The sequence below is a fragment of the Callorhinchus milii genome, unplaced genomic scaffold, assembly GCF_018977255.1.
Source record: "Callorhinchus milii isolate IMCB2004 unplaced genomic scaffold, IMCB_Cmil_1.0 Scaffold2, whole genome shotgun sequence".
In the NCBI taxonomy this organism is placed as follows: domain Eukaryota; kingdom Metazoa; phylum Chordata; class Chondrichthyes; order Chimaeriformes; family Callorhinchidae; genus Callorhinchus; species Callorhinchus milii.
In genome coordinates, this window is record NW_024704743.1 from 123,592,925 (window position 1) to 123,604,517 (window position 11,593).

At 59.4% G+C, this 11,593-nt stretch overlaps 1 protein-coding gene across 1 annotated transcript; it reads left to right on the forward strand.

Moving 5' to 3' along the window:
• Positions 1-253: 253 nt before the first annotated feature.
• LOC103172389 (tubulin delta chain-like) lies at positions 254-10,669 on the forward strand. Its single transcript, XM_042331713.1, has 10 exons — positions 254-339; positions 2,467-2,562; positions 3,722-3,783; positions 5,015-5,152; positions 5,331-5,472; positions 6,334-6,489; positions 6,730-6,825; positions 9,324-9,462; positions 9,853-10,006; positions 10,431-10,669. The coding sequence occupies exons 1-10, from the start codon at positions 254-256 to the stop codon at positions 10,667-10,669; spliced, it is 1,308 nt and encodes a 435-aa protein (XP_042187647.1).
• Positions 10,670-11,593: the final 924 nt, after the last annotated feature.

The window sequence follows — 11,593 nt, forward strand, 5'->3', positions numbered from 1 at the left end:
ATTTGGGGATACAGTATATGAGTAATTTGACCCCCCTCCCCCCCCCCACAGCCCCCCCCACAGCCCCCACTCCCCCCCCACACACACAGCCCCCCCTCCACACACAGCCCCCCCCCACCACACAGCCCCCCCCACCCACCAGCCTCCCACCCACCACAGCCCCCCCCACACACAGCCCCCCCCCACACACAGCCTCACAGCCCCCCCCCCCCCCCCCCCCACTTCACAACCTGACAGTTTGTCTCCCACAGTGATGTCCACAGTTTGGCTGCAAATCGGACAGTGCGGTAACCAGGTCGGGCAGCAGTGGTGGGACATTGTCACCAGGGACGAGGCCAGGTGTGTACTCACACTCACAGCACAGCGCTGGACAGGTGTGTACTCACACTCACAGCACAGCGCTGGACAGGTGTGTACTCACACTCACAGCACACCGCTGGGCAGGTGTGTACTCACACTCACAGCACACCGCTGGGCAGGTGTGTACTCACACTCACAGCACAGCGCTGGACAGGTGTGTACTCACACTCACAGCACACCGCTGGACAGGTGTGTACTCACACTCACAGCACAGCGCTGGACAGGTGTGTACTCACACTCACAGCACAGCGCTGGACAGGTGTGTACTCACACTCACAGCACACCGCTGGACAGGTGTGTACCTACAGCTCAGTCCGAAACACTGTCTGTCCTTCTGATGTGATCAGACACTATACCAACTGCGTTCCACGGCCGCACTCTCCACCTCGCAAAGCCATCAGGAACCTCGGGGTTCCCCTCGACCCTGAGCCGTCCTTTCTCCCTCACATCCGCACCACAACTGGCACCGCCTTCCATCACCTCCAGAATATCGCCAGACTACGGCACTACCTCACCCTCACGCGGCTGAAACCCTGGTCCACGCCTTTGTCACCTCAAGGCTGGACTATGGGAACTCTCTCCTCGCCGGCCTTCCCGCCACCTCCCTCCACACTGCAGGTCATTCAGAACTCTGCAGCTCGTGTACTGTCCCGCACCAGACACCGCACCACACTCACCCTCGCCCTCACCCTCGCCCTCACTCCCACCCTCGCCTTCACCCTCACCCTCACCCTCGCCCTCACCCTCGCCCTCACCCCCACCCTCGCCCTCACTCCCACCCTCGCTCCCCTCCACCGGCTCCCCATCCCCCAGAGGATTGATTTCAAGATCCTCATCCTCACCTACAAGGCCATTCACGGCCTCGCTCCCTCCTACCTCTCCAACCTACTATCCCCCTACCTACCTGCCCGTACCCTCCGTTCCTCTGGCTCCGGTCTGCTCCACATCCCCCCCCCCAACCGCCCTACCATCGGTGGTCGGGCCTTCAGCCTCTCAGCCCCGAGGCTCTGGAACTCTATCCCCAGTGCCTTCGCCGCCTCCTCCCTTTCCTCCTTCAAGGCCGGTCTCAGAACCTTTCTCTTTGACCGTACCTTCAGCTCCCCTCTCGACTCTCTACCCCCTCCTCGCTCCTTCCCTCCCCTCACCCTGACCATTTCCCCCCTCCTCGCTCCCTCCCTTCCCTCCCCTCACCCTGACCATTTCCCCCTCCTCGCTCCCTCCCTTCCCTCCCCTCACCCTGACCATTTCCCCCTCCTCCTCCCCTCCCTTCCCCCCTCACCTGACCATTTCCCCCTCCTCGCTCCCTCCCTTCCCTCCCTCACCCTGACCATTTCCCCCTCCTCCTCCTCCCTCCCTTCCCTCCCTCACCCTGACCATTTCCCCCCTCCTCGCTCCTCCCTTCCCTCCCCTCACCCTGACCATTTCCCCCTCCTCTCTCCCTCCCTCCCTTCCCTCCCCTCACCCTGACCATTTCCCCCTCCTCTCTCGCTCCTCCCTTCCCTCCCTCACCCTGACCATTTCCCCAATGCTCGGGTCATGACCCAACTGTGCAGCGCCTTGGGACGTCCTCCTGACGTGAAAGGCGCTCTATAAATGGAATCTTGTTGTTGTTGTTGTTGTTCGGGCTGACATGTGCTGTGTGTCCAGCTGACATGTGCTGTGTGTCCAGCTGACATGTGCTGCGTGTCCAGCTGACATGTGCTGTGTGTCCAGCTGACATGTGCTGCGTGTCCAGCTGACATGTGCTGCGTGTCCAGCTGACATGTGCTGTGTGTCCAGCTGATATGTGCTGTGTGTCCAGCTGACATGTGCTGCGTGTCCAGCTGACATGTGCTGTGTGTCCAGCTGACATGTGCTGCGTGTCCAGCTGACATGTGCTGCGTGTCCAGCTGACATGTGCTGTGTTGGGGTGATGTTTGCTGTGTGTCCAGTTGTCGTGTGCTGTGTCTGCGCTGACATCTGCTGTGCGTCTGGGGTGACGTGTGCTTTGCGGGCGACGACATGTGCTATGTGTCCGGGTGACGTGTGCTGTGTGTCCAGGTGACGTGTACTGTGAGTGGGGCTGGCGTGTGTTGTGTGTCAGGGCTGACGTGTGCTGTGTGTCAGACGTGTGTTCCAGGCCGCGGATGGGAAGTTGAGTGCACTCTGTGTGGACAGTGAGCCGAAGGTGATCAGGAGGCTACGGAAGGAGGTGCAACACGGGTATGTCACGCTCCCATCACGCCACGCACGCCCTCCCTCCTAAACACACACAGCCCCCCCCACACACACATACCCAGCCCCCCCCCCCCCCCACACACACACACACACATACCCAGCCCCCCCACCCCCCCCCCACACACACATACCCAGCCCCCCACCCGCCCCCCCCCACACACACACACACATACCCAGCCCCCCACCCCCCCCCACACACACACACACATACCCAGCCCCCCCCCCACACACACACATACCCAGCCCCCCACCCCACCCCACACACACATACCCAGCCCCCCCCACCCCACACACACACATACCCAGCCCCCCCACCCCCCCCACACACACATACCCAGCCCCCCCACCCCCCCCCACACACACACACATACCCAGCCCCCCCCCCCCACACACACACACATACCCATCCCCCCCCACACACACACACACATACCCAGCCCCCCCACACACACACACATACCCAGCCCCCCCCCACACACACACACACATACAAACAGCCAAACGCGCCACATACATACACACAGCCCTGCCACACACACACACCCTCTCCCCCAGGGAGAGTGGCATTAGACTTGGGGGAGGGAGGGAGAGTGGGGTTAGACTGGGGGGAGTGAGGAGAGAGTGGGGTTGGACTGGGGGGAGTGAGGGGAGAGTGGGGTTAGACTGGGGGAGTGAGGGAGAGTGGGGTTAGACTGGGGGGAGTGAGGGAGAGTGGGGTTAGACTGGGGGGAGTGAGGGAGAGTGGGGTTAGACTGGGGGGGAGTGAGGGAGAGTGGGGTTAGACTGGGGGGAGTGAGGGGAGAGTGGGGTTAGACTGGGGGGAGTGAGGGAGAGTGGGATTAGACTGGGGGGGAGTGAGGAGAGAGTGGGGTTGGACTGGGGGAGTGAGGGGAGAGTGGGGTTAGACTGGGGGGAGAGAGGAGAGAGTGGGGTTAGACTGGGGGGAGTGAGGGGGGAGTGGGGTTAGACTGGGGGGTGAGGGGAGAGTGGGGTTAGACTGGGGGGGTGAGGGGAGAGTGGGGTTAGACTGGGGGGAGTGAGGGGGTTATGGACTGGATGGACCAGAAGGAATGTCCGTGTTGTGTGCCGGAACATTCCGTGATGGGGCTGTGGGTGACGCTGAGCCTCTTGTTTTTTGTGACAGGATTTTCCGTGACTCCAACACGATCCTGGGCCGGGGCGGCCGCGGCGGGAGCTGGGCCCTGGGTAACGTCCCTCACCGACCCCCGCCTGTCCCCGGCCTCCCCACTGCGCTCCCCCCCCCCCCCCCGGGGTCAGGAGATTGTGGGTTCGAGCCCTACATGTCGGAGTCTCTGAGCTCACAGCCCCAGTGCCGGGGGAGAGAGAGAGAGAGAGAGACCATTCTCCGAGACGCCGTCCTTCAGATGAGACGTTAAACCTCACTCCACGTCTGTGCGCTGTTCAGGCGGACGTTAAAGATCCCGCGACGCCGTCGGGAAAAGAGAAGGGAGTGTCTCTCTCTCTCTCTCTCCCGGTGTTCCGCGGATTAGAACACTCTCCTCTTCAGCGAGAGGACCCGGGTTTGATTCTCGGGCGGACAAAACCCCCCGGGGCACGTTTCCTGGCGCCACTCGCCTCTGTTTACCCGACAATAAGTAGGATCCCGGATATTGGTCGATTGGCGGGTGAATTTTTCAGGGGTAATAATCCTTTTAAAAAAAACGTTCACTCAATCCCCGACTGTTTGCGGGGACGCTGCGGTGTACAATTGGGCTGCTGTGTTTCAGCCACAAAATACACAGTCACTACACTTTACAGTGTATCCTGTGAAGCGCTTTGAGACGTCTCAACGAGGTGATCAGGCGCTGCTGTGCCGAATGCCGGGATTATTACTCTTTATTCATATCTCTTCACCCTCTCGGTGTCTCGCTGTTATCCACGGTGACCACCTCAGCCCTCGCCCCAGTCAGCCCCCACACTGCGCCCGACAGCAACGGATGACTGAAGCCGCGGTCGAAGAGGAGGGTCTTGAGATGGGCCTTGAAGGGAGGCGAGGGAGGGGGCGAGGGGAAGGGACCGTGGGATGGAGTTGCAGACGGTGGGGGCAGAGAGGCTGAAAGCCCGATCGCTGATGGTGGGGCAGACCGGGGGGGACCCGGAACAGGCCGGAAGGCTGAGCGGTGGGAGCGGACATGTTGACGTGGGGGTCAGCAGGTCACAGATAGGGAGGAGCGAGGCCACGGAGGCCTTGAAGGCGAGGACGAGGATTTTGAACTGTATCCTCTGGGCGATGGGGAGCCATTGGAGCCGGGCGAGGGGGGGGGGGGTGATGGGGTCACGGAGCTGTCTCTCTCTCTCTCTCTCTTTCTCAAACCTTTTCACTCTGTTAACCCGGGGCTTGGAGTGCGTTCCAGAGGGGACGCGGGTCCATGTTGCACCACTTGTTGCCCCCCTAACACCAAGGGTCCTGTTACAGGGTACCACGGCCCCCCAGACTCCAGCCACACCGATCTGGTGACAGCGACCATGGAAAGCTTCCGGAAGGAAGTGGAACGACGGGATAGTTTCTGTGGTGTCGTCATACTGCACAGTCTGAGCGGAGGCACCGGCTCAGGTCAGGGCTCACTCTGTACCCCCCTCACCCCCCACACCGGGAGCTTTACCGTGTCTCTAACCCTGACCTGGAAATGTGGACAGACAGCGCCTTGGGACGTCCTCCCGACGTGAAAGGCGCTATAGAAATGTAATGTTGTTGTTGTTGTATCAATCAGTAAGGTGAGGATGTTTCCCAGGTCTGGGATCTCGGCTGTGTGAGGTGATCCGGGAGGAATACCCGCTGGGACAGGTGCTGGCAGTGACGGTATGTCCGCACCGCGCTGGTGAGAACCCGGTGCAGAACTACAACGCTCTGCTCTGCCTGGCCCGGCTCGACAGGTAACTCCACCGTCCCAGCTCCTCGGGACGTCCGCCGTGTGAAAGGCGCTGTGTAAATGTCACTTGTTGTTGGCCCCACATCAACCTGTCCTCTCCCTCCGCTACAGCCTCCTCCACATTCCCCGCCCGGCCCATCCCACCCCACCATCGGCGGTCAGGACTTCAGCCTCTCCGCCCCCACCCTTTGCAATCCCATCCCACAGTCCATGTGCCCCACTCCCTCTCTTACCTACTTCAAGGTACCTCTCAAGACCGCACCTACCCCTGTCCTCCCTGCCCTCCACCCCTCCTGATCCCAACCCACAGCTCGGGAACAAATCCCTGACGTTGGGATGTCCTCCCAACATGAAAGGCACCGGGTAAACGTCATGTGTTGTTGCAGACCTGAGGAGTTTGGGGTGAGATGCCTGAGGGGGTAAAATAAAACAATAATAATAATCCTTGGCTTTTGATATAGCGCATTATTACATCATTGAGATGTCTCAAAGCGCTTCACAGAATATACTGTGTAATAACTGTATCTTTGTGGGAGAAACGCCAATTGCGCATAACAGTGTCCCACAAACAGTCATGGATTGAGTGCCCACATTTTTTTTCAAGGGACTATTACCCCCAGAAAGCGACGGCAATCGACTGACACCCAGGTTCCTTCTTACTGTTGGGCAAACAGAGACGTGCGGAGCAAAGAAACGTGCCTAACCTTTCTCCCTGCCCGGGGATTCGAACCCAGGTCCTCTCGCTTGTGAGGCGAGCGCTCTAACCACTGAGCTACAGGACTCCGGTGGGTGGGTCGGTGGGTGGGGTGGGGTTGGGTGTGGGGATGCCGCCTGTAGTATGTGACGCTGTGTGAACACCCCACAGGTTTGCCGATGGTGTCCTCCTGTTCCACAATGACGAGGCGCTGTGTCGGGGGGCACAGCCCGGGGATGGCAGCAGATCTCTGACAGCCATGAACTCACACATTGCCCGCTGCCTGGCTGGCCTCCTCACCCCCGTCAGCAACCTCCACGCCCGCAGGTACGTGGTGAGGGGGCGACAGAGAGATGGAGGGTGAGAGGAGAGTGACAGAGAGAGTGAGGGGATGCAGGAGGGCGGAGAGCGGGTGGGAAGGGGGGCACACAGACGTCAGTTGTATTTCAGGAGGTGCGGCTGTGGCTCAGGTTGGGGTGGGGGGGGGGTTACAGTCTGGGGGGGGGGGGGTTCCCTGTGGCTCTGTCTGTCCCTCATATTCATGTGTCCCTCATACTCTGCTTTCAGTGGTGTCAGTATCGGGCTCGAGCCCTGGGAGCTCCTGAGGTCTGTCTGTCCCGTCCCAGCAATCAAGTTCCTTCACAGCGCACAGGCGAACACAAGGTAACAGGCGAACACGAGGTAACAGGCGAACACGAGGTAACAGGCGAACACGAGGTAACAGGCGAACACGAGGTAACAGGCGAACACCAGGTAACAGGCGAACACCAGGTAACAGGCGAACACCAGGTAACAGGCGAACACCAGGTAACAGGCGAACACCAGGTAACAGGCGAACACCAGGTAACAGGCGAACACCAGGTAACAGGCGAACACCAGGTAACAGGCGAACACCAGGTAACAGGCGAACACCAGGTAACAGGCGAACACCAGGTAACAGGCGAACACGAGGTAACAGGCGAACACGAGGTAACAGGCGAACACGAGGTAACAGGCGAACACGAGGTAACAGGCGAACACGAGGTAACAGGCGAACACAGTAAAGCTCCCACTACGCTGTCCGTCCACACTCCCAGGTCATCGACAGCATGGGTTAGAGACAGTAACTTCCCTCTGCGCTCTCTGCATTGCTCCACCCCCCGCACTGTCTCGTGCGGTATCCCTCGGGGCTCTGTCCTCGGTCCCCTCCTCTTCACCCTCTATATGCTCCCCCTGTGGTGACATCATCCGCAGACATGGGGTTAACTTCCACATGTATGCGGATGACACCCAACTCTACCTTTCCTCCTCTACTCTCAACTCCACGACCCCCGATGTCCTGACAGCTGTCTGTCCGACATCGAGTCCTGGACGAGAGACAACTTTCTTCAGCTCAACGTGCGAAAAACCGAGGCCCTCCTGATTGGCTCACGTCAGCGCCTCCGCACCTCAGGCGCTGACACCATCAGCATCCGAGGCTGCACTCTCCACCTCTCAAAGCCATCAGGAACCTCGGGGTACTGGTCGACCCTGAGCTGTCCTTTCTCCCTCATATCCGCACCACAACTGGCACCGCCTTCCATCACCTCCGGAACATCGCCAGACTACGGCACTACCTCACCCCTCACGCGGCTGAAACCCTGGTCCACGCCTTTGTCACCTCAAGGCCGGACTATGGGAACTCTCTCCTCGTCGGCCTTCCCGGCCCTCCCTCCACACTGCAGGTCATTCAGAACTCTGCAGCTCGTGTACTGTCCCGCACCAGACACTGCGCCAACATCACTCCCACCCTCGCCCTCGCCCTCACTCCCACCCTCGCCCTCGCTCGCCTCCACTGGCTCCCCATCCCCCAGAGGATCGAATTCAAGATCCTCATCCTCACCTACAAGGCCATTCACGGCCTCGCTCCCTCCTACCTCTCCGACCTACTATCCCCCTACCTACCTGCCCGTACCCTCCGTTCCTCTGGCTCCGGTCTGCTCCACATCCCCCGCCCCAACCGCCCTACCATCGGTGGTCGGGCCTTCAGCCTCTCAGCCCCGAGGCTCTGGAACTCCATCCCCCAGTGCCTTCGCCGCTTCCTCCCTTTCCTCCTTCAAGGCCGGTCTCAAGACCTTCCTCTTCAACCGTGCCTTCAGCTCCCCTCTCGACTCTCTACCCCCTCCTCGCTCCCTCCCTTCCCTCCCCTCACCATTTCCCCCCTCCTCGCTCCCTCCCTTCCCTCCCCTCACCCTGACCATTTCCCCCCAGTGCTCGGGTCATGACCCAACTATGCAGCGCCTCGGGACGTCCTCCTGACGTGAAAGGCGCTTTATAAATGGAATCTTGTTGTTGTTGTTGTTGCTGTGCCAGAGTGTGTGTGTGTGTGTGGTGTGTGTGTGCGTGTATATGGTGTGCGTGTGTGTGTGTGGTGTGTGTGCGTGTGTGTGTGCGTGTATGTGTGTGTATATGGTGTGCATGTATGTGTGTATATAGTGTACGTGTGTGTGTGTATATGGTGTGCGTGTATATGGTGTGTGTGTGTGTGTGTATATGGTGTGCATGTGTGTGTGTATATAGTGTGCGTGTGTGTGTATATGGTGTGCGTGTATATGGTGTGCGTGTATATGGTGTGCGTGTGTGTGTGCGTGTATATGGTGTGCGTGTATATGGTGTGCGTGTGTGTGTGTATATGGTGTGCGTGTGTGTGCGTGTATATGGTGTCTGTTCTCTTGCTTGTTTTCAAACCACTTCGTTCCCCCGCACCTCCCCACCTCTCTGACCTCTCTCCCTCAATCCCTCCGCCTCGGCCCCTCCCTCTCCCTCTCCACCTTCAAATCCACCTGAAATAATAATAATAATCCTTGCATTTGATATAGCGCTTTTCACGTCGGGAGGACGTCCCAAAGCGCTTCACAGAACACACTGTAAAGTGAAGTGACTGTATATTTGTGGGCGAACGCGGCAGCCAATTGCGCACAGCAATGTCCCACAAACAGTCGTGGATTTGAAAATGACCAATTTATTTATTATTGTTTTGTTTTTTTGGAGGGTTTATTATTATGAAGACCTTCCTTTTTGATCACTTCCCCCCTCCCTTCCCCCTCGCTCGTGGTCAGACTCCGCCACTGTCAAGCGCTTTGGGACACTACCCCACGCAAAGGGCGCTATAGAAATGCAAGTTGTTGTCGTGTATGTTACAGGACCATGTGCTGGGATGGTCTGGTGTCCTCTCTGCTTCGCTCGGTGCTGACTCGCTCGCCCAGCGGACAGGCTGTATCCTTTCCTCTCCTTCCTGACAGATTAAGTGCCCGAGACGCTGCCCTGTGTGAAGGCCGCTGCGTAAATGCTGCATAAAAATAGTTGTTGAGAGCTCTGGGGGTGACAGTGATGGTAAAGCTTAACTACCGCTCAGTACTGGAGCACGGCAGTGTGTGTGTGGGTGCGTTGGGGGGTGGGGGGGGGGAGCGGGGTTGTGTGTTTTGGGGTGTGTGCGTGTGTGTGTTGGGGTATGTGTGAGGGGGATGGTGCCTGTGTCGGGGTGTGCGTGAGGGGTTATTGGGGATGACAGTGAAAGACCTTATCTTACACTCAGTACGCGAGCACAGCGGTGCGTGTGCGCGGCTGGAGGTGTTGGGTGTATGTGTGTGTGGTGGGGGGGAACGGTGTGTGGGTGAGGGTATGCGTGTGAGGGGTTGTTGGGGTGACAGTGAAACCTTAGCTAATACGCAGTACTGGAGCACGGCGCTGTTGGCTGTCGCTCGCGGGGCCTCCCCAGGCCCAGGCCCGGGCTCCGGCCTCTCCTCACTCTACAGCCTCCGCACCCGCCTCAGCCGCGGCTACAACTGTGTCACCTGGAACCCCCGTCCCGTGGAGTACTGGTCAGGTCAGACCAGGCAGCCCAGGCACAAACTAATGGGGTTGGAGTAGAGTAGAGAGCTCCAGTGGGGGAGTGAGCCCCAGCACAGACACGATGAGGGTTGGGGGTGGAGAGAGCAGGGAATGGGGTTAGAGAACTCCAGTGGGGGAGTGAGCCCCAGCACAGACACGATGAGGGTTGGGGGGGAGAGAGCAGGGAATGGGGTGAGAGTAGAGAGCTCCAGTGGGGGAGTGAGCCCCAGCACAGACACGATGAGGGTTGGGGGGGGAGAGAGCAGGGAATTGGGTTAGAATAGTGAGCTCCAGTGGGGCCGTGGACGGGCTGACAGACCCCCATCTTGTCCAGTGTCTGTGGCTGTGTGGAGTGAGGAGATGAAGAGTTGAGGGGTTGAGTGTGAGGACTGATACACATTTTTTTTTTCCTCTTCCAGATCCCAAGAACATCATTGACGTGGCATTGCCGAGCCGTTCACTGACAGTCTGCGCCAACCACAGCAGCGTGGCTGAGTACATGCAGCACGTGGTGGGCAGAGCGCGGGCCATGTACCAGGCTGGGGCCTACCTGCACTGGTACTGGAGGCACGGCTGTGAGGAGAGCGACTTCCTGCAGGCCTTCCAGCAGCTGAGCTGTGTAGAGCAGGAATACAGCACCGCGGTGGGCAGCGTGTGAGCAGCCGGGGCTGCGGGCGGCGTGTGAGCAGCCGGGGCTGCGGGCGGCGTGTGAGCAGCCGGGGCTGCGGGCGGCGTGTGAGCAGCCGGGGCGGCGGGCGGCGTGTGAGCAGCCGGGGCTGCGGGCAGTGACTCCACATAGCAACAAGCAGTTACCAGTTGCGCTGCTGTCTGTGTGTGGTCATGTCTGACTGTGCTCGGTCTACGTCGACGCTTGTCAAGGTCTACTTCAAGGCTGGACTATGCCAACTCCCTGCTTGTTGGCATTCCCAACGCTTCCCCTTCCACAAGCTGCAGAACACCCAGAAATCTGCAGCTCACGTCCTCTCCCTCATCAGGCTCCGAGGCCCCATCACCCCCACCCTCGCCCTCCACTGGCTCCCCATTCCCAGAGGATAGAGTTCAAAATCCTCGCCCTCGCTTTCAAAGCCCTCCATGGCCATGTCCTCCCTACCCGTGACCTGCCAACCCCACATCAACCTGTCCGCTCCCTCCCTCAGCGGGCTCTGCCTGCTCCCCATCGTCCCCGCCCACCCCACCCTCGCCGGTCGGGCCTTCAGCTTCTCTGCCCCCACCCTTTGGAACTCCATCCCACAGTCCCTTCGCCTCGGCCCCCTCCCTCACCTCCTTCAAGGCACTTCTCAAGCCCTTCCTTTCGACCACGAGTTCGGTCACTCTCCTACACCCACCCGCCCTGCCCTCCACCCTCCTGATCCCAACCCCCAGTTTAGGTCCAAATCCCTGACTCTCCAGCCCCTTGGGATGTCCTCCCGATGTGAAAGGTGCCGTGTAAATGTAATGTGTTGTTTTCTACAGTGTATAGTTTGGACCATCACATGTACAGCACTGTCAGGATGGTGTAAGGCAAATGGATGGTCTTTTGTTGAGCAAATTCTTATGTTGTTAAGTTTTGAGCAAAACACGC